Source organism: Mauremys mutica, chromosome 4, assembly GCF_020497125.1.
Source record: "Mauremys mutica isolate MM-2020 ecotype Southern chromosome 4, ASM2049712v1, whole genome shotgun sequence".
Classification (NCBI taxonomy): Eukaryota; Metazoa; Chordata; order Testudines; family Geoemydidae; genus Mauremys; species Mauremys mutica.
The window spans coordinates 38,882,199-38,905,928 of NC_059075.1; the positions used below are offsets into that span (position 1 = coordinate 38,882,199).

Genomic DNA, 23,730 nt, shown 5'->3' on the forward strand with positions numbered 1-23,730 from the left:
CCAGAGAAACTCAGTTGCGATTCAGAGTAACATTTTTATCTAGCTAGGTACTTATATGGCGTCCATTACCATAGTATCTGAGCATCTCACAGTTTTTAATGTGTTTAACCCTGAGAGGCAGGGAAATACTAGTATTCCCATTTTACAGATGGGGAACTGAGGCACAGAGAGGCTAAGTGACATGGCCAAGGACGTACAGGAAGCCTGTGGCAGAGCAAGGGGTTAAACTTGAGTCTCGAAAGTCCTAGGGTAGTGCTCAAAGCATTGGATGATCCTCCCTCCCAAATGTCATCCTTGTTTGGCCATAAGTGTTGTGATGGTTTTGTCTTACTGTGGATTTAACTTGGAGGAATGTTATTCAAAAGAGGAAAAAGAGTAAACAAAAATTTAGTCTCCATATTGGGGGAAAATCCTGATGGTGAGAGCTGTTCAACTGTGGAACTGTCTCCCAAGGTGAGTAGTAGAAGACCTGTCACTTGAGACATTGAGGGTATGTCTCCACTGCAATTAAAAACCTGTGGCTGGCCTGTACACCTCGGGCTATGGGGCCGTTTAATTGTGGTGCAGACATTTGGACTCCAAGTCTCTAGGACCCTGCAATGGGGAGGGGCCCAGAGCTTGGGGTGCAACCCTATTCCCAGTGTCTATAATGCAATCAACAGCCCCTTAGCCAAAGCCCCGCAAGGCTGAGTCAGCTGGCATGGGCCAGTCAGGGGTGTTTAATTGCAGTGTATACAACCCTGAAAGCTAGGTTGGACAAGAATATAGGGAAGGGAACAGTCTTGCAGTGGCCCCTGAGATGAGGACGTTGGACTAGATAGGACCTAATAGGTCTTTTTATCTGTAATTTCTATGATGCTATGAAAAGTAGAAATGTAGAGTTGGGGGTAAAGCCCTAACTCTCCCACAGAGACCAAAATGGTTTGAAATATTTCCCACAAGTTAATGTACCCATATCCAGATATCCATGGTGCAATACTGTGAACAAACCCCCTGAAGGGGTTAGAGCAGTTTACCCATCAGTAAAATGAAGATAGATACTTATGCATGTTTGTAAGGTGCTTGGCTATCTATAGATGAAATAAACTATAGGAATGCTAGTTATTATTACTACCAATTAGTATATGAGTGGAGACCCAGTATGCAGATTGCTAATGAAATCTACCTGGAGCGCAGGGACAGTGTGAAAAGGCCTAAATAAAGCTCTTTAAAAAACAACAACAACAATAACCCCACAACCAACCAACAAACAAATACACCCACAGCTCTTCTTCTGAGAACCGCAAAGGGGTTGAGGTAAACTTTAAACCCCAGGAAATCTGGTCTTTGGTGCGAGATGTAATGAGTTGTCAGCTCACATAGATTCAGGGAATCTGAGCTGTTCTTTCCTTTGATTGTACTAATGTTTAGATGCACCAGGGGTCCCCTGAGACCTCAAGTGAAGGTGCTTGGAAACCGAATGGCAACGATTATCAATCTGCGCTTTGAAGTAAATTTTCCCGCTAGGCAACTCTTGTAAATGCAGCAAAAATACAACAGAATTGGCTAATGTACGAACAAGCCAGCTCTGAAACGCTGCAGGGGAGCCCTTTATGTAGGAGCTTTCAGCATGTGAGCTAATGCTAGCTATCACTTGGAACAGATATGGGGGGGTTTACTGTGATCCAGGCTCCAAGGCATTTTTGGGGTGGTTATCTGGCAGAGATTGTGGGCAAATTATATACCAGTTGGCAAATGCTGCAGTGCAAAACAAGGAGCTGGTTCTGCACCCTTACTCTGGAGAGTTTGGGCTGATCTCATACACGGGTGGGGGGTGCTGCAGGCAGGTTTGAATCCTCTTTTTCAACAAGGTGAATGTCTAGAATAAACTATATTGTGAAGCCAATGCTTTAAGCTGTTTATCAATGGTGGCCTTATAACAAGGAAGCAACTGACAAGGGTAATTGCTTTGTTTGCACAACAGATTAGATTGTAAGAGGAAAAAAGGCAGTTGCAAATGATAATCCTTCCTAATATTGATAATGCCAGAACATATTTCAGAAGCACAGGTAAGGATTGTGCTTGGTGGGTGAGTGTGTGGTGGGGGCGGGGGAGAGGAGGGGAAGAAAAGTCAGAATTCTTGGGTTCCATTTCCAGCTTTGGGAGGAAGTGTTTTTTAACGGTTAGAGCAGGGAATTGGGACCAGGACTTCTGAGTTTTCCTAGCTCTGCTCTTCAGTGACTTGCTGGGTGACCTTTGGCCCCGCTCTTCCTCTTTTTTCCTACCAGCAGTAGAAAAGGTGGTTCCCACTGTCACAAGTCCTGAATGATTTTTGCTTGGAGGAATTGGGGAATTGGTAGCTTCTGAAATATAATGATACTTTTCTGCTACAGTACTTAAAGCTCCTAGAACCAATTCAATGTTAAATTACTGCTGAATCTCTACATGACCTTAAACTGTAGCAAGTACACATACACTTTAACCTGATTCTGCCCTGCAGCTGCTTACTATATGACCTGTAATATTAACATTTAATATTGAGGGTCATTGTTAGATCACTAAAAGAAGAGTTTTAGATAACTAATAACCATTACATCTGAGCTTCAGGTGTGACAATATACAGGAGCATAACAATCACTACTACTAGCAAAATGAAAGTTAACTGCAGAGCAAGTCTAATAGGATGGAATGTTAATTAACATGATCCAAAAAAATTATCATTTTAGAGTTGCTTCTATTAAGAAGCAAGATGTTATAAGGGTGGATTTTAATAGGAAAGTCGATTACTTTCTCATAGCCTCTCATTTCCTTTATCTGTATTAGCCATAAAATTGCAACTTTCTTCTACAGTGATGTGTTCATTATTGCTATTTCAACCTACAGATGAAATTGGAAATGTTGCATTAAAAGAACAAACAATTTATCCATGTAATTTTGCTGCTGGCACAACCTACAGCTTTAAACTCTGTGGATGAATTAAAAAGACTTTCACATTCTAACCCCAGTGGCCTGATTCGTAATCGTACACTATGATGTGTGATGAATTCTTATGAAAGGGATTTCTTGGCTACTTGAAAGGATGGTCCCACCAGTTAAGGAAGAAAGACTCATTACAAACACGAGACAATATCTGTGTCCAGCCTAACCTTCGCTGAGGTACATTGGATATGAATAGGCACAGGGACCAATATGTGCTGGAGATGGTTAGGAAACTCTGTCTTTTATTCCCAGTTCCTAAACTTGCATGCTAATCTTGAACAGCAGTTTAAGAGTCTAATGCAATCTGGCTGTTCTTCACAACCTTCCAGGGCATTCAGTTAGCTGTCAACATGGAAACGTGCCAGAAGCCAAATTATCAGCTGCTTGATTTCTACTAAATGTTAACAGGCACGTGCAAAAATAACACTTCTCATGGGCTTCTAAAGATTTTTGGGGCTTCTAGAATATAAGAATGCCCTGCTTTTAGAGGCTAAAGTTGTGCTTGTTTATTGGCTTACACATCCATCTCTAATAAGAGACTGGTTGTCACATGAGCTGATGTTGCCCGCTCCAAATCTCAGGTCGTTATAATGTCTCATCATCAGGTAACTTGGTTGTGGCAACCTGAGATAAGAGCTCATGGGGAATTATCCAAATAGCAATTTAGCCACATAAGTTTCTTCTCTGAAAACTAACTGTAAAAATGGAGTCATGGAGCTCCAAGTCTACTGCATCTCTGTGGCTGCAGAATAAATATGATCAATTTCCAAGATGTTATTCTTAACTGCCAGCCCTGCCAATTCAACTTGGGAATTGAGAGTCAAGCTGAGGGTGGGGTGTGTCTCTGTCATAACCACTAGTAAGAAAGATTCTACAGGCCAAACTATACCTCAGTGACACCTGTGAAACCCCATCGTCTTCAGTGGGTTTTTACAGATATAAAACCAACTGACCTGGTAATTGGAACTTAGTAAATGATTCTGTTGATGAGGTCTGAGACAGAACAGAATGCAGCTCCTTTCCCCAGGGTGGTGTGGGTTCTGCAGGGCTAACGGGACGCACAAAGTAGTTAATTGCAAAAATCACCATCTCCTACTCTACACACACACAAAAAAAAACCTGGGAAGGCATATCTAGTGGGGGCTCGCAGGGGTCAATCCTGGATCTGGTACTATTCAATATTTTCCTTAATGGCTTGGATAATAGAGTGGAGAGTACGCTTATAAAATTTGCAGATGACATCAAGCTGGGAGGGGTTGCAAGCACTTGCGAGTACAGGATTAGAATTCAAAATGAACTTGGCAAATTGGAAATCTGGTCTGAAATCAACAAGATGAAATTCAATAAAGACAAATGCAAAGTAGTTCACTTCAGAAGAAAAAAAATGAACGCACAACTACAAAATGGGGAAAAACAGGCTAGGAGGGCCTACTACCGAAAAGGATCCAGGGGTTATAGCGGATCCTAAATTGAATATGAGTCAACACTGTGATGCAGTTTTAAAAAAGGCTAATATCTTTCTGGGTTGTTTTAACAGGAGTCTTGTATGTAAAAAAAAGGGAAATAATTGTCCTGCCTATTCAGCACTGGTGAGGCCTCAGCTGGAGTACTGTGTCCAATTCTGGGCACCACTCTTTGGGAAAGATTTGGACAAATCAGAGAGAGTCCAGAGAAGAGCAACAAAAATGATACAAGGCTTAGAAAACATGATCTTTGAGAAAAGATTAGAAAATATGGGCATGTTCAGTCTTGAGAATAAAAGGCTGAGGGGGAATCTGATAACAGTCTTCAAATATGTTAAGGACCGTTATGAAGAGGACTATGATCAATTGGTTTCCATATCCACTAACGGCAAGACAAGAAGTAATGGGCTTTATCTGCAGCAAGGGAGATTTAGGTTAGAGACTAGGAAAAGCTTTCTAACTACAGGGTAGTTAAGCTCTGGAATAGGCTTCCAAGGGAGGTTGAGGAATCCCCATTACCGGATGTTTTTAAGAACAGGTTGGGCAAACAGCTGTCAGGGATGCTGTATGTGTACTTGATCCTGCCTCAGTGCAGGGCGATGGACTTGATGAGTTTTCAAGGTCCTTTTCAGCCCTACATTTCTATAGTTCTATGATTCTAAGAAGGACCATTTCTCCATAGCCCTTTTACGGAGCAGGATACTTTGACCGTTATATATAACATTCAATGTAGCTATAAACAAGATTGTTCCCTAATGCTTTAAATAGACAAATTTAGATGTTTATAAATAAAAAATAACATTATATTTATAAACATTTATCTCCTCACCCTTTACTACTCCAACTCCTCCCTTGCCCTCAGCTGTAATTTGTCCTCCATTCTACCTCTGCACTCTCGAGATTCCCTATGGACTCTTTCTTTTATGTATCGTCATGCTTTTATCCACCCACCCTGAAGACCTGTATCACAGCCAACATTCTTCTATTTGATATACAGTGGAAAAGATTCCTCTTCAGAGATTATCTATGCCATTCCCAAAATGTCTGAAGGGGATTCTTCCCAACACATATGCTAAAGGCAGAGATTCCTTCATCTTCAGCACAATCACACCCTAATAGCCCCAGGGAGATGACAGAACAGGGCCAAGGGGAGCAGATCTTTTCCCATCTAAGCACTGATGAAAATGAGAATCTTGCAGAATAATTTCACGGTAGAGACAAGCATAGGCCACAAGTGTTACCAAGTTCGGGGATGTTCAGAACCGGGATTGTGTCCTTCATAGTGGGGAAATGTTATCCGGTGATAAGAACAAGGAATGGAGAGCCAGTAGTTCTATTACTGACTTTGCGAGAGCAAAGGGCCTGATGCAAATTCCATTGAAGTCAGTGGAAGGACTCCCTTGAATGTTAGGCCTGTAGGGTATGTCTACAATACAATTAAATTCACACCCGCAGCTGGCCCTTGTCAGCTGACTCAGATTTGTGGGGCTTGGGCAAAGGGGCTGTCAAATTGCAGTGTAGACATTCGGGCTTGGGCTGAAGCCCAAACTGTGGGACCCTCCCCCTGAGGCTGAATGTCTGTTACACAATTAAACAGCCTCTTGGCCCAAGCCCCACGAGCCCAGGTCAGCTGACATGGACCAGCCACGGGTGTGAATTTAATTGCAGTGTAGACATACCCTTAGTCAATCATCATGGGCCGAATTATCTATCTTACTCAGTATTGCTGTTTCCCCATTTGTAAAATATAGACATAATATTCATCTCCCTTATTAACGGTTTCTGAAGCTTCATTCACTAATGTCTACTAGGCACTTCCAGGGTCTCAGATGAAAGATGACAGAAAAATATTAGAACACGGTACATGACTTTATATAGGACTGGGTTCCCTGTCGGGTATGGCCAGAAAGGATCAGAAAGATATCAGCATGTGGCTATCAAAATGGCAGTGGCAATCCTTCCACACTAGCCTATTTTAAAAACAGCAGAGCTAATGTTTGATATAATCTGCAAACATGAACAAGCCTCAGTTGTACCCTTTCCAAGCACGAGTGCGCAAGGGACAGAGACACCAGCCAGGCTCGGAGGAGAGGCGGAGGGATGGAAACGGCCTGAATTCGGAAAGCCTTCAAGCATGTCTCTTCCATTCAGAGCATGTGGAGTGGAGCAGGGCACTGTAATGAAATACAGTAGGTAATGCGGATGATATGCATCTTCATCAAAACAAGCTGTTGGACTCAACAGCTGGGGGAAGCTGAGCAATGAGATGATGCAGGTACAGCCACTCTGCTCTATTACAGCACATAGACATCCCTCAGCTGTCTTATACAATTCAAAATCTCACGTAAGGCTAATTCCCAACAGTGGTGGGTTTTTTTCTTATATCCCACTAACAACCTCGGGCCCTTATTCTACAAGTGGCTGAGTACCCTTAACTCTCAATGATCTCACTGGGAATTGTGGGCACTCAGCCCCTTACAGCATCAGGCAGCCAGCTTTTACAGCCATATGTGAATCTATAGTTATTAAATATACATATACACATGTACATACATACAGGGAGGTTTTGACTGGCCAATAAAACATTAAATTTACATCCAACTGCAAAAAGGTATGGTGATCCAAGTGCAGCCCAGTCTGCCTCCTTACTTTATAAATAATACCCCTCTTAACAAATCCAAATGAAAATCAGCTTCAGCTACATAACATTTGATGAGTAGCAGTGCTGGTGGATATTTGTAAGCAGCTGGGGAGTGGTGAAAGGGAGCCATGCCGTTTATATTTTAAACCTACTGTCTAGCTCCAGTCTCTCAAGAATTCACTCTGCATGGGCCGCTTTCATGCCATGCAATGAATTTCAAATTCTCTGCACTGGATCTGACATTCATGTCTGGCAAGCTACATTGCACATCTTAGAGTACGTCCACCCTGGAATAAAAGACCTGCGGCAGCTGACTTGGATCAGCTGACTCGGGCCTGGGTCAGTTGATTTGGGTTCCAGGGTTAAAAATTGCTGGGCAGCTGTTTGGGCAAGGGCTGGAACACCCTCCCCCCCAAAAAAAAATGGAGTCCCAGAGCTCAGGCTCCAGCCCAAGCCTGAATGTCTACACTTCAGTTCTACAGCCCTGCAGCCTGAGCCCGACGTGTTTAATTACTATGTAGATGTACCCGTAAGGCTCGATTCTTCTCTCATTTGCACCGGTTTTATACTGATATAACTCTACTCATTTCCACTGAGTTATTGCTGATTTACATCAGTATTAAGTGAAAGGAGGATCAGGTCCTTAACCTCAGGGGAATCTCAGAATCCGGATATGATTTCCAACATGCGGAAGACCTATTAGGTCATCTTCTAGTCCATCTCCCAGGGACCAGTGCAGGATTGTTACCTACATTATATCTTCTTATATACTTTATTTTCCAGTACTATTTAAAGGCAAACATTATATATATATATATATAAAGCACACACCTCATACGTATCTCGCATATAGTTCCCATTTCCAGTACCTTTTCCAAAGCTGTGGTCAGCACTGAAGAGCTGTAATTTCCTAGATTTTATAAAGAGAAACTGCATTTGTCACTCCTTAATTCCCTGATGCAAGGAGCCTCTTCTCCCTGCACCAAACCCCTATGCTTATTAAGCTTTCCTACCCATTGATACTGTGTTCTGAACTTAGGCTGCATATGGAGAGGTGGCATCACTGTAAAGGAGGAGGGAGCTAACAGTCCTTCGCCGGATGACTCTGGCACTGGTGCACCTGAAATAAAAGGTGTCCAGTTCTGTGCATCTCATTACCAAAAAATATACTGACAAAGTGGAAACAGTTCAGGGAAGAGCAATGATTAGTGCTTCAACCCAATCTCCAGAATTACTTGTAACTCAGTTGTGGATAGCTTGTTGTCTTGCTTTGCATTTCTTGACAGCACCTTTGAAAGGTGAAATTGCTGAAACACGATAATCCACTGCACAAGCCGTCAGGACCCTAACATGACTAAATCTACTGGAAGATGCCCTCCTGGAGTGTGCAGAAGACAGAAAGCTCAAGGAATCCATAAAAGAAAATACAGTTTTCTTTAAAAGTGAAGAGGAGATTACTTGGCTATAAAGAAAATACTGTGGTCCATTGGTGAAAGTACAGCTGACACCCTTGGGTTTTATTCCTGGCTCTTACACTCACCCAGTATAGAACACATCACATACTCACTCTGTGCCTCAGTTTACTCATGTATAAAATAGGGATAATATTTGCTACCTACACAGGGGTATTGCAATACTTAGTTCATTAATAGTTGTATGGCATTTTGAGACCACTGAATGAAAGGTGTAAATACATATTCAAATTATTATAATTGGTGCAGTTGCCATGAGAGAAATCTGTTGCCATTCACTCCTCCAGCCAAAATTCCTTCAAAAAACACACTCATAAAGGTGCAGGCTGCCATCATAAGCCAACTCTCAACAAATATGAAAAGAAAACTTGATTTCATAGGGATTTCTCAATGGCAAAAAAAAAGTCCAATTCAAGCCTCACACACTGGGGCCCGTACAAAATGGCTTTAAAAAAAACCCACTATTTGAATGCAATAAGAACATATGTTGCTATATTGCCTCTTCTGAGGCTCAAGCTATGAGTCTCACTGACAGCTAAAACCAGGGGAGGGTTGGTGTAGAAGGGGAAACAAAACAACTCATGACATGAGTATATTTTGAAAGCTTTCCATAGGAGTGCTGCATGCCTAGCACAACCCTGTGTCTGGGAGCTCCAGCAACGGGATACAAGGATCTCTTGAAGGTTCTTAACTAGAAGAATTGGCAAATTGTTATTTGAGCCATTGCTCCTTACAACAGAGGCCAATGAAGAAACTTGTAACTAATGTCGCAGCAGCCTGGCAAGCTGCTGGGTAATAGTTGCAATGTCTGGCTCTGCAAAATGCGGCTATGTATGACCATTGAAGGAATATTTCTTCAGCAAATCCACTAGGATCTTCTGCATAATCATTAGGAAGGGGAAAAAAAGATTTGACAGGAGAAAAAAAAATCACCAAAAGAAAAAGGAAGCTGTATATTCAACAATGATCAAATGAGGTTTCACATACTGAGATTCATTTCTTCTAGCCTATTGCCACTGCTCCATGTTGGTCACACAAAGCACTGGGTGAATTTACACTCTTCAGCAGAGAACTGTTCAAATAACTGGATGGACGAAGCAAACCAGGGATCAAAAGGCCTCACACCAGGCTTCCCTAGCCTTCCTATGCAGGTGGAGGAGTTATTACTAACACAGTGATCTAGAAGCACCAGTGGCTGCTTTCATCTTTAGACAATCCTGTTGTTAGGATAGATGTGCTCCAGGCATAACATTTGCAGAGTTGTTTTACCAGCTGTTTCTAAAAATACCAGCTTAGTGATGGAGACTTTTTTCTCTCTCTTTTCAAAATATTTTTTCCCAAGGAAAAGGCAATAGATGTGAGAAACAACATCTGCTGAAAAGATCACATAGCTTAGGGGATGGACTTTAGTCTTATAGTTGCTGTTAAAAAAACAATGCAAAGCTAAGAATGAAACAACTGAACACACTGGTGCATTCTAACCCCCCTCCTTTGACAAGGCTAATCAAAGGTTTTATATCGCTAATACAATCACCGTGGAGTTGGTGACAGATGTCTCCTATAAGAAAAAGACCCTCAGCTAATCCACAGATGAGTTTAATTATTTGGACATCCTGTCAAGGGAGAAAGGAAAGTTGAAAAGTGAAAAGAAGAGGGAAAAGAAATAAACAATTAATTAAAAAACAGTTCTTTGGTGGTAGAGATTATCAATTGAATTTTCAGGTGTGAATGTAACAAATGATCATGCAAAAATATAGAGAGTGTTTATGATTACAAAACCCAATATTTACACCTAGAGACTGGATACTAGACCACATAAATGGCTAACTAGGTGTGTAATCTGTGTGAACCAATGCCTACTTTCAAGTATAAATGTTTGTGGTCACACCTGTTGTGCCCTCCTCTGAAAATGTTGACCTAAATGGTAAGTAGGGAAAAATACTCTTTGGCAATTCCCCTCATCCACTTGCTAAAGTTTCTGCAGACTCCATCTGCGTGCAGTAGGAATTTGGAAATATGCAAAACACTGAATGGTTGAGTTAAAGAAAGAAAAGCATATCCATGTATTGGTTGTTTTACTGCCTATGTTCCTTGGATTGAAAACACATATTTGATCCCCCTTGGTAATGCATTTGCTTTCAGGCAAACCTCAAGCACTGAGTTATCATATCACCAATTACAGTTCACAACCCATTTGGTGCTCAGGGTTGGCTCTAACCACCTGTGGAGGGGATCTGTGCTTAAGGAGGACCCCTCTTTTCAGAACCCTATCCCTGAACCATTGGGACAAGGAGAAATCCAGAAGCTTGATCTTGCTGTTAGTACAGAAAAACATCTCACCTTCCACTTGCTCATGCGTACACAGGCACACACACACCATATGCCACAACTGCCTAGTCCCCTGCTACATTGGCTGGTCCCCGACTCAGCTGCCTGACACCCACTCCCTTGTTCTTCTTAGTGATATATGACTTGAACCCCCTGCCACCTGCTGGCCCTTCTCCATCTCCCTGATCTAGGAATTATAGCCATCTGCCTGAGGTCTGCCGTAGCTGGCTATGCCCAGGAGCTCTCAGGGATGGTCTAGACAGTATTTGGTCCTGCCAGAAGGGCAGGGGACTGGACTCGATGACCTCTCGAGGTCCCTTCCAGTCCTAGAATCTATGAATCTATGAACACAGGCTCAAACCTGGGTGCACTCACAAAACAATGTGGGGATGGTTCATTCTGGATTAGGAGCCAGCCCCCACACTCCCAAGTCCAGGGTTACAATTAACAGAGCTAACACTGGATAGCGGGGAGGAAATAACACACAATTCTATCTATTTGCTCCACATTTGCCTATAAATCTCCAAAGCAGTGCTCTAGTTTAGTACCATGGAGAGTGTTCCTTGGAATTTCTTTTAGCTTCAGCACACACCCCTGCTACGTCTATACTTACGGCAGGTAGTAAGTATGTTGAGTACAGGCACTACACATGTAGCTACACGCCACAATGAGAGGCAGGCCAGGTCCACAGTTGTCACTGTGGTGTTTAGCTACATGCCACAGTGAAAGGCTCTGGCAGCGGGTCACTACACTGCTAAACGTAGTGTAGACCTCGGAGACACTGTTTAGTCGTGTAGAGCAGGGGTCCCCAACCTTTTCAGGACCAGGGACCGGTCGGGAGCGCTCGTCCCGCGGCTCAGCTGGACCGCCCACAGGCGTGCCTGCGGGAGGTCCACTGGCTCCGGTTGAGCTGCCGCAGGCATGACTGCGGACGGTTCGCTGGTCGCGTGGCTCAGCTGGACCGCCCGCAGGCACGCCTGCGGCAGCTCAACCGGAGCCGGTGGACCTCCCGCAGGCGTGCCTGCGGGCGGTCCAGCTGAGCCGCGCGACCAGCGAACCGTCCGCAGTCATGCCTGCGGGAGGTCCACCGGAGCCCCGGGAGCAGCGGACCTCCCGCAGGCATGACTGCGGAGGGAGCGCTCGTCCCGCGGCTCGGGTAGACCTCCCGCAGGAACGCCTGCGGGAGGTCCACTGGGTCTGTTCGCGGCCCAGTTTCTAAGAGGCCGCGGCCCGGTACCGGGCCGCGGACCAGGGGTTGGGGACCCCTGGTGTAGAGAGACCGTGTAGGGAATATACTGTGGGGCTTCAGGTGTGTAGGGCACTCTACTATACTGTACTCGCCTAAGCCATGCCTCACAATCTACGCTGCTATGGATACCCATGCTAACTGGGCGTGCAGTGTCCATACTCTACACAGTGCTGTAAGTGTAGTCATTGGTGTTGCAGTAAGTATTTGGAGACACTTCTTTGCAGTACATTAATGATCTATGGATCAGCACTAAAACAGTCAGTTTACAGGGAAACCGTAAATGCTAGTAATTATATAACAAAAGTAAAACCACTATATGCATTTCTATAGAATTTTTCAGTTGATGATCTCCAACTGCTTAAGAAAGCTTAGCTAAGGCTGCTGTGAGGCAGGAAAATATTATTAACTTAACTTTACAGAGGTCAAGAAAAGCTAAGTGACTTGCCTAAGATCTCAGTGGTAGAATTAGAGCCCAAGAATCCTGACTCCCCTTCCTGTGTTCTGCACACTAGACACACTGGGCCAAATTCAGAGATGAGCATAAATGAATCTCATGGAGTTATGCTGGCCACCATAATAGCAAGTTACATCAGCTTAGGGATGTGCCCTGGAAAATAACTACAGGGTTTTCCCTTTTCCGTTTCTTTGTGATCTGTGATAAAGGTGTGAAAGGTTGTTGTTTAAAAAAAAATCCTCCATTTTTGTTTGAAATTCAGCTATTGTCTACCTTGAAACTCTGTATGGTGAGTGGAGACCTGGTCAAATATGACTTCACAACTGTGAAGAGAGTGAAAGCTAAATAACAGAGGGGAGGAGAGGGGTGGGATTCTGAGTCAGTCTGGTTAAAACATTTTACTTTTTATTAACACATATTTAACTCCAGTGCCTAGAGAACATTGCAAACCACACCTCTGCCCCCTCCTCCACACACTACCACCACAAACACCCTTTGCACACTGGATTTTGCACTGCAGCATGGATAGTATGTTGCAGACCTAATCTTGGGCACCCTGGGAGGATTTGCTACACTTGTGGAGGGCAGAGAAAAGAAAAGGCCCATGTTTATACTAGGAAATCTTTGTATTTTCCCTGGACTAATTACAATTTTTTGTGTGTCAATGTAAAATTGATAAGGCCTTCTGGCTTTCTCTGGGGTAACTCAGGAGTAGCTCTACTAAAATCAATGGTGTTGCATCAATGGACATAGCACCAGAATAAGGGCTAGTCTACACTAGAGTTGCTACAGTGGTGCAGCTGTGCTGATGTAGCTGTGAAGCTGTGCTGATGGGAGAGAGTTCTCCCATCGGCGTAATCACACCACCTCCCCCAGAGACAGTAGCTATGTTGGTGGGAGAGCGTCTCTCACCGATACAGCGGTGTCCACACCGGCGCTTAGGTCGGTGTAACTTATGTCACTCTGGGGGTGGCTTTTCCACATTCCTGAGCAACTTAAGTTATACTGAAGTAAGCAGTAGTATGTACAAGCCCTTAGAAGATCAGGTTCTTAATTTTACAATGGGGCAGTTATTTTGCCTAAAAAGTGTGTGTCCACTGGCAGAAATGGGCGGGGGGGTGGGGTGGGGTGGGGGTGGGGAGAATCATACCTTACACATAAGTAAAGAATTGAAAAATATGTCTGATCACTAATTGAGGGCCAGTAGTTGGAAAAAAGTACACTGGTCCTTAAAGCATGTGAAATGCTCCCACCAAAGAGCTCCTGGCCCAGGTAGTTTGTAAAATATTACAGATTAAAACAAGTTTGTCCCCTAATTAGTTAATTGTAATAAGTGTAATGTCATTTAGTCTACTTTATTCTAGTTCTAATGAGCCCATAACTGTGCTGTGGCATTTTGGCCACGGTGGTACTTATTGATCATTTTAAAAGTAATTTTGATTGTTAATTTAGTAAAAACGCTCAAGACTTACATAACATTTAAATAAAAGATCATTTTGGATCTCCACTGCTTTGCCAAAGTCAGAGCAGCATTTTGAGTCCAATGCTGATGCTGAAAGCTACTCTTTTCATATTGATGTGGTAAAAATCTTGGAATCTGTTGTTCTTTTAACAGAAATAAGTCTGATATTTTCTCCCCTTAAACATATTGGGGTAGTTGTAGAGCCTCTTGAATGCCAAAAGAGGAACAAATTATATCACTGTCAGCATAGGACAAAAACTATGACAGGGAACCACAAGGGAGGTGTGAAGATTAACCTTTTTTTGTGGAGCTCTTGCAAAGTTTTATGAAGATGGCATCCAACAGCATGATGAAAATATAGAAGACATTATTTTTATCAAATTAGGTGACACCTGAAATTTAAAACCATGCCAGGCTGATTGCTATCCTGCTTTTATCCCGTTTAAATCTGGTGTAATGAGCTGGGTTAAACATCTTTGAAATAAGGAGGTGTAATTGTCACACTTCATCTGAGATAGTTGTACAAAACCATTAAACTCCTTTATGCAACCAGGTAGCTGAAACAATAGTGGCCTCCACACTAAACACTGGCATGTCACCACCCAAAACAAAGATACGTGCAAGGCACATGTGGGCAGAGGGGTTTTGCTGTATACAGCTTTGTGAAGGTTTATTTGTCTGTCAGAGAACCAGCAAAAAGATGAGAAAACCTGAAAGAGAAGGTAGGAAGCACCAGATTCAGGCAGAACAAGCACTGGGAGCATGGTACTGAGAAAAGCTGAGAGAGCGCTTTTGGGCAGAGTGCTGTCTGAAAGAGGCTTGACATTGTGAGCAAAGAAACTGTCTCCTGTTGTTTGATTCCTCCTGTGTTCAGGGAAACAGACCTTTTTACATTCTTTGTAAATTAACAAGACTGCACCAAAGATACCTGACTCCTTCATCAATTTCTCCTCCCAACGGAAACCACTTGCAGAGTCCCAAACTTTGACTATCTACTTGGGTCAAAAAGGAGCAATGGTGGCATGATTTTGATATCCAGTTTCCCATACAGCCCTAGAGTTGGTACTTTATACCACTTGAGAACTGAGGCTCTAGCGGCTAACAGATTGGAAATGAAGTAGAGATGTAGGGTGAAGGCAAAGTTGTAACCCTAATGACATGACCGTAAACTCTGATATCTCAAGACCTGCAAGGCTGGAAATGAAAGCAAAGTACAAAAGTATCTGCCACTGGCCTTGCTAAGAGACATGATATTGGGCTAAATGGGGCACTGGAATTGAACTATATTTCCATGGGCGGGTTATGATCTTTCTTATGCTGGTTTTACACTGGTGTAATTACACTGATTTTTTAAATAAAATTACTCCTGATTTATACCATTACGAGAGCAGTTTTTATGCCCTGTTTTCCTACCTCCATATTAATTTCACAATTACCACAACAGGATAATTTTGAAGTTTAAGAACCTCAGCATTATCTCGAGCATTGTTACTGTACTGTTCTCTTTTCCTGTCCTTCAGTCTTGTCTAGTGACTCTGGTGGAGCCTTAGACCCCAATGGGTGAGCCTCGGGTCTTACTGATACAGCAAGCTCAGACATCTCAGCTAATTTGGAATTCCAGCCTCCAAAGCTTATTCAGCTACTCTCCAGAGGGAGTGCACTAGCTATCATTTCTTCTAGTCGGACACCATTTCAGATATTAGCAGGGGGCTTTCACCTCCAGGCAATATCACCAAAAGAATACAAAACAAAACCTTTCAGCTACAAAATGAGATTTGCAAATATCTCTGCCGATAGTATCTATCTCTATATACTTGACATACTTTTCCTTTAGCAATACGTTTCCATAATCTTCTGGCAGGCACTGAGATATTATTTATCTTCAGGAAACAAGATAGCTCCTTCTTGTTTCACATTAGATAATCACTTACCCTAGACATATAGAGACCTAACATAAATGCATTTGATTGTGATGCAAAAAGCTTTTTTTGAATCATATGCCACCTCTTTCTCTCTCTTCTCTTTCGCTGCATGTTTCACTGGGTATTTTTCACCTTCTACCACATACTTTATGGAGCTGAAAATCAAAGCTAACGGGGATAAGGACTTTCTCCCAGAAGGCTGAAAATATCATATCTTAGTAATTTAGACATTTGTCAGCTTGAAAACCCAGCCAAGGCTTCTAGAGGGATTGCCAGAATGTGACAGTGCACATGGACTGGAATACAAAGAAGTGGCTTGTGAAGAGGTCTGGAAACCAGTGAGGGCAAAGTGGCCCATGCCCCTGAAAATCCTGGGTCTGATTCTGATCTCTCTTGCACCTGCTGTAAACCATGAGAACTCAAAGTTATAACACTGAAAAAAGTTAAGTTTCCACAGCAAAATTCTGATTGAGGGTTAGATTCTGAAGCAAATTCCACGGTGGTGGAATTGTTACATGCATGGGCCCTGCACATGGTGTTCCAGATACACCATTTATTTCCAGATAAGATGTGAAATAGTAATCTAAAGGTAATTTCTCCCAATGATTATGTGGTAATACCATTGGAAACAATCATTTTTGGATGAAAACAGTACTGATACGCCAAATGTTTGATTTTTTTAACCATCTCCTAGTTTCTTAAAACTATTGATAAAATCTGTGTAGTTTCAAGGAAGTGATAACAACTGATTTTTAATACTTAGGAAATAACTGCATACGAGTGTAGCATGTAGTATTGTAATCAGTTTTGTATAACATGCCGATTTTGTACAAATACAAAATTCCATATTCATCACCACTTGCACTTTTCCTTAACCTTACTAGACAGAGAACAAATAGGAATTACTGTTATTTGATAAGATCTGAAATAAACACTTCCTGTTGTATCAGGGTGAAATTCTCTTCATTTATGTACTCCATCTCAATGCTTACTTATAGCATATTGGCTCTTACAAGCTAAGTAAGGCTGGGCTCTGTCAGAACAAAGTTCTCAAACCTCTCCAGGAGGGGCTCTTCTGAACCTAATCTCATGATGTGAGGACATTTACAGCATGTCAAAAGTATTTGTGAAAATTCAGGGTTTGGTTTGGTAAGGTAAGATAGAATGTGGCTATTTCTGATTCCCACTCAGACTATGTGCCTCATATCTAACAGGAATCTTCAGAAGGAGGAAGAAGACATTTATTTAAGAGGATGGACAAAATTACTTGAAGTTTCTCCCTTTCTTCCAGCCTACTGTGACCAATTTGAAGGCAGCTTCCCCCATGTGCAAACATTCAGAGCATGAAATCTCAGTAGAAAAGATCTTCAATCTGTATAAATGTAAAGTCTTTGAGGCAGACCCCCAGTGACTCTAAGAATCCTGTGGCACCTTATAGACTAACAGACGTTTTGCAGCATGAGCTTTTGTGGGTGAATACCCACTTCTTCGGATGCATCCGAAGAAGTGGGTATTCACCCACGAAAGCTCATGCTGCAAAACGTCTGTTAGTCTATAAGGTGCCACAGGATTCTTTGCTGCTTCTACAGAACCAGACTAACACGGCTACCCCTCTGATAAGTGACTCTAAGCTTATTCATCTCTCCTGTTATGTACAACGGATGGACCTCTAATTAATGGAAACCTCCCAAGAAAATCTAGTCAATTCCAGTTCTATTTTTGAATGTCATCCTCTCCTCCCTCCAGGATTTCTGCCTTTTAACAAGACTAAAAAAACCAAACCATTAAAAAACAACCAGTTCTAAAAAATTTTAAATTTGGATGAGAGGGACAGACCCTATTGCAATAATTTTGGAGATATGGCATTGGAATGCATCAATCAGAAACCATAAAAATGAGCTGTGATTCTATCTGCTCACAGATGTGTTTAGTTCTCTGGCACGGAGGGAGACTTGGAGAAAGTTTTAGCCAGGTAACAAAATGGAGGGGCGAGGGAGTGATGGAGTGCTACTCCTTCTCCTCCGATAGTCCCGTTAATCTTTGTTGGCTGCTGCTTCTTCCTTTTCCCTCACACTTCCCCATCCTCTAGATTAATACCCTCACAGATAAATCTTCTGCTTATCTGTAACACTAAGGCAACAGCAAGGCAAGCTGCTTCTCACAATGTGCTTTGTGATTGTATCTCAGTTCTGATTTGGAGTCTAGAGATGAGAGGGGAGTGGAGGATCCCTCTCCCATTCAGTCATTAGCTCAGTGGTTCTCAAACTTTTTTTTCCACGGACCACTTGAAAATTGCTGAGGATCTCAGTGGCAGGACCGGCTCCAGACCCCAGCGCGCCAAGCGCGCGCTTGGGGCGGTGTCCCGCGGGAGGGCAGCAGGCGGCTCCGGTGGACCTCCCGCAGGCAGGACCAGCGGACCCTCCGCAGGCACGTCTGCAGGAGGTCCACCGGAGCCGCAGGACCGGCGACCGCCAGAGCGCCCCCCGCGGCGCGCCGCCCTGCTTGGGGCGGCGCAAATCCTAGAGCCGCCCCTGCTCAGTGGACCACTTAATGATCTTTCCAAATGTTGTTTGTAGCGTTAGCTAACTATTGTAAAGCCCTTTGGATAAAAGCACTATATAAAAAAGACTTTAATAATAATTAACTTTTTTGTTCTACAAATAAAAGCACACAACTCATATTTTAATATCAGTAGCCTTATCTTTCTAATGCGATGGATGTGCCCTCTCTCCCACACCGCAGCAGCCCCCGAGCTGAGGCTGGGAAGGAGGGGGACTCTCCCCTGCCACAGCAGCCACAGAGCTGAGGCTGGGAAGTAGGGGGTCTCTCTCCCGCCACAGCAGCCCCCGAGCTGGGGCTGGGAAGGAGGGCCATTTCTCCCCTGCAGCTGCAGCCCTGGAGCTGGGAAAAGTCGCCTCTTTCTCTGGTCGTCGCAGCCCTGCACGTCCCAAATTCCCCCTAACCCCTTTTCTCACCTCACTGCCCCCTCCCACCTACCCCCTATCCCCACCAAGGCCACCACCTCACCTTACATGTGCATCTTCTCCAGGATCCAGGCACCTAATTAGTGGACCCATGCCTGTGTGGCTCCACTAATTAGGTGGGTGGGTGGCCTTTCATTCTCTCATGTGCGGCCACCCAGGTGCACACCTTAGAGGGAACTATCTGCGGACCACCTGAATGGAGCTCTGCATTAGCTTATTTGCTGAGACTGCTAAAAGGGAGCTCATCTATACCCAAATCCTCAAAATTATTTAGGCACCTAACTCTCACTGATTTGAAATCAAGTAACTGATTTCATAGGCACCTAAATACCTTTGTGGATTTAGGCCCTAGTGCCAGTTATGTTGGTGGGCTTTTTTTTAACATGGTCACCTTTCCCAGTAGGAAATGGACAAAGAATGTTTCACACTGACCACCAAACAGCCAAAGGCAGGGAGCAACTTCTGGTTCCTACTAAAGCTAGTTAAAAATTAAAGGGACCAAAGGGAACCCTGTGCATGACCCCCAGCCACTGCAGATTTAACACTTTCATTGGGATAAGGAGTAGCACATTGTGGCCAGGTCAATACAGGAATGGTAGTTGGCATTACCCTCCTAACTGCTGCTACACGTTCACACACGTGTATCTACTTGATATAAAACATACAATGTCTAAAAACCTTTGTTTCAACAAGAAACCATAGCAACTAATAGCAACAGCAGGCCTTGGCTATTCATAACTCAGTCATGATAATAAGGCTTAGAACTAATACACTAATTATAACACTTTGTACTAGTTAATAATACTATCACTCTGTTATATAGTAACATCATCTGAGTAGCCAAGATAATTTAAATAATTAATCAATTAAGTCTCAACTGCCCTCCACCCTACCACCTGAGGTTATGTATTATTTCCTTTCCCCCACTTTACAGATGGATGAAGTGAAGCATAAAATGGGAAGGTCACAGAGTAAATCAGTGGTAGAGCTGGGAAGAGAACTCTGGAATCTAGACTCCTGATCGTCTGCTCCAACAACTACACAACACTCTGCTGGCCAATGAAGTACGTCGCAACTTGTCCGAGCTAGTAATGTCTGTTCCCGGAGAGACGATGAAAGCAGAAACTGAAAGAACATTTCAAGTATCAGTAAACCATTTATGGCCTTATCTAGGATAAAAATGGAACAGAACAGGATTGTATATAGCACTTCTTATGCCTCCATTATCTCAAACAACTTTACAAACCAGAGCGCTAAACAACGACTATGCAATGACTGTATAAGGCAAACTCAGCAGCCACTCAACCTGGCATCTGAAAAGCCGGCATCTGAAAACCCAGCTCTGCTCTTTCTGCCCATATGTCACCCCAGCAATAAAGATTCTGAAGTTGGAACTTAGCTGACAATGTTCTGCTGATCTGTAAGGCAGAATAAACTCCAGCTAACCCTCCCAGAGTTGTGTTGAATCCACAGCTTACAATAGCAAAACAGTTCAGTCTTGGTGGCAGTAAAAAGGGCAGACATGACTCGATATACAGGGAACTGTTCTGTGGAGTAAAGAGGTACTGTTCTTATGGAGTCCCTTTCCAGACTACAACTGCATAGTAAATTTTAGAAAAAAAATCATATTTCAATACATGAAATTGCTTGTGCAGAGTGCCACATTTTTTTCAGCATGCCAAAAAAGCCCCCCCCCCCTAAATTTAACATATAGCCTCACTGCAGGTAGCTTTCCCTAGAGACTAAGCTAGCTGTGCATAGACACAATATGGCTTCGCTAGAGAAGTTCTTACTGTACGCTACTGGCATATGGAAATGCTGTTCTTGTACAAAGAAGTCACTTTACTGTTAGGTCAGTAAAGCAGTTCTAAGTGAAATGAAAACGACAAGGGTTGGCAAGTACTTTCCAGCTGCAAAATTTGTCTCCGTTGACAGGTTATAAAGGCACCTTATGATTTCCCTACTGCAATCCGGGCATCAGAATGTCAGTAAAAGCTTTTTGCCCCTTTGTGGAATTCCCTCCAGGGAAGGTTAAAAGGGAAGGCGGAGGAAGGGGGGACGGGGGAGAGAAGTGAGAGAGTGCAAGGGATTCAAACAACAGCTAACGAACAGAGAACAGAATCACATAACAACACCAGAACAATGGACTCCAAGACACACTGACAAGACAGATGGACACAGACAAGACACAAGATCACTACCAATATTTAAAAAAATAGGAAAAAAAACCCTAAAAATAAATCAATATAACATTGAGACTGCAGAGGCAGCCACTGGTATTGGCACAACTCATCAAAAAAGAGTAAATTATAATTCAACTAAAAATAAAAGTTAAAAATAATCTCCCAAATCATGCACTACAGACTTGCTGGGTTAGCCTGACTGCATAGCTCTGATGAAACACGAAATGGCGTCATCACAGCTCATGCACAGATTAATGAAGGCCATGGTTAGTTAATCAGCTAAAACTACAGCATGCCACAAAAAATGATCTTATACTGACCCAGAAATAAAGACACAACAGATATTCTGCACTTGCAATAAAATTCTTTTTATGCCATCTGCAGTTTGTAGGGGTTTTATTGTGGAAGGTTTTTTTTGTTTTGTTTTGTTTTGTCTTTTGCGGGGGAAGAAGCAGCAGTTCTTGCTTTTATTTTAATGAAAAGAAATGTAAAAAGGGGAAGGTGATAAGAGAGGGTCTGCACAGAAGCAAAAAAAGGAAGGAAAGAAAAGGGAGAATAAAAGAAGGCATAGAGGGGTGAGACTCTTCATTCTTTCGCACACAACTTTCTTGGGATGTCTTTTTTAATCTGGAAGTTTGGAGTTTTAGGATGGCAAGAAAAGATTTTGTTGCCTTTGTTGGATTGCAGAGCTATTTCTCTCTTGCGAGTTGATTTAATCATTATTTTGTTGGAATTACTCCAAAAAAACAAACAAAAAATTACAACAATGACTTTAAAAATTAAAAAAATAGCAGTATGGCAGCATCATGATTCAAAAAAATTAAATCAAATAAAGGTAACTAAAATATCAATCACCAAAAATTCATGCGGCACAAGATGAGGTGAAACGACAGAAAATGTTCTTCAAATATATACAACGTATATATCTATCTATATATACACGGAGCCTTATGTGTATATATCGATGGATATATCTGTATAATTTTTTATTCTCCCTGCCCCCCTCCTCCCCAAGGATAACTGGCAGATGAAACTATTGCTTGAAAAACAAATAAATAAATCAAAGGAAAAAAGGGGAAAAAACCCTCCAAAGGAAAAAAAAAACATGCTCTGTTCACCAAGAATTAAGAGTATCATGCATCTGTCCATATCAGTGGATGCTGGGGTTAGATGAGGGCATGAATTTCTGTGTAAACATGTGATTGGATGATAGGGACTATTGCAGATATTGGTCTTACATTACTTTAGTATATATACATATGTATATATATACTGTATATGGTGTATATATAGATCTAAACTATATAAACTCGAAGAGGTGTTTGCGGCTTATATAGAAGGATCAATACCCTGAAAACCAAACCCAAAATAAAAATATAACATAAAAAGGAGGGTGGGAAAAAAACCATAAGGTTCTGCATGAGTGATCAGTAAAACTTGTTCTTTTGTTTTAGCCTTCAAAAACATCTGTAGCCAGAAAGTTCCATCAAGCAGTCATTGCCATTACAAATGTCACCCCATGTAATTCTGCCCCACAAGGATAGCCCTCATTTCAGACCCATGCACCTGGGGCCCAATCCTGTATTCTCTCTGTGCCCCATGTAAGCCAGTGACAGGGTTGAGGGAGGCAAAAGTCAAGGACTTAGTATCATTCCACTCTGGCTGTTGTGAATGACTAACTGTGGAAATGCAGCCTCTGGAAGATCAGGTGGATGGTATTTGTGCTTGAGAAATGACGCCTGTGTCAGGATTTACATCGGGCCCTTCTGTTCCCCTGGTCTCTCTTTGCATTCTGTGTGGCTGAGGAGTTGAGAGCTATGCTGCACAATTTGGGCCCAAAGTGCCCCCTTTGTGAGTGTGTGGCTCACACTAAAGGCAGTGGGTACCATTCATACACATTTAAGGGCAGAATGTGAGCCCCAGAGACAGAAACAGGGTTACATTAATTTTGCCTGATACAGGGTCTCTGGTCAGAGGATTTGACATTGAGGGGTGAGCAACAGAAAATGTCTCACAGAGCTCCTGCTGGAGATGGGGGTGAGGGAAGGCAGCTTTCAAATCCACTGGGTTCTCCATAGAAGCCCTGTGGTGCTAGCTGAGGGAAGGTTGTGCTGAATCAGCATTTCCCCTGATTTTCCGACCCATGATTACTTCCCATCCAGCACTGTGCTTTTCCTGCTGGCTGCTTGCCTGCAGACCCCTAGTGGAAGAGACTGTGTGCCCTGCCTTGCTGCTTTCTGCAACTAAAGCTTGTGTCCTTGGCAGATTTTCCACTGTGGAGCCCTCACACTTAGGGTTACATTGACAGAAGCTGGAATAACCCAAGGATCAGTCTGGTGCATAAAGCCAGTTGTGTGTATATTGGTTTCTGTATATATAGATATATGTGCCTACTGTGCAGCTGTGTATATATGTCACACACACATACGTAAATACAGTAGACGTTTTAATGTTTCAGGGCATGAATTACAGGTCTTTGGGTTTCTGCTGAAGGTTTGGCACACTGACTCCCTCCTGGGAAAAGCCTTCTGGTCTGATTTGCTAGAGTCAGCCTGAGGTTATTAAGTTTTTTGGATGAATGAAATACACCGAATAAATTCCTCTTGAAAAAGGC

General features: G+C 42.8%; 1 protein-coding gene across 48 annotated transcripts in view; it reads right to left on the minus strand.

Moving 5' to 3' along the window:
* The window catches only part of NRXN3 (neurexin 3), a 1,517,918-nt gene that overhangs the window by 25,296 nt on the left and 1,468,892 nt on the right, over nt 1-23,730 (minus strand). For 2 of the 48 annotated variants that reach the window (XM_045016774.1, XM_045016773.1), the window contains exons 28-29: nt 7,894-7,972; nt 3,912-4,006 (exon numbers count right to left, since the gene is read on the minus strand). The exons of 41 other annotated variants lie outside the window; for them this stretch is intronic. In XM_045016774.1, coding sequence (XP_044872709.1) covers nt 3,912-4,006; nt 7,894-7,972 — 174 coding nt within the window. Of the gene's footprint in view, nt 1-3,911; nt 4,007-6,472; nt 6,596-7,893; nt 7,973-19,927; nt 20,059-23,730 lie in introns of those variants that run through there. 5 more of the 48 variants (XM_045016786.1, XM_045016784.1, XM_045016789.1 and 2 more) reach the window with 3 other exon arrangements.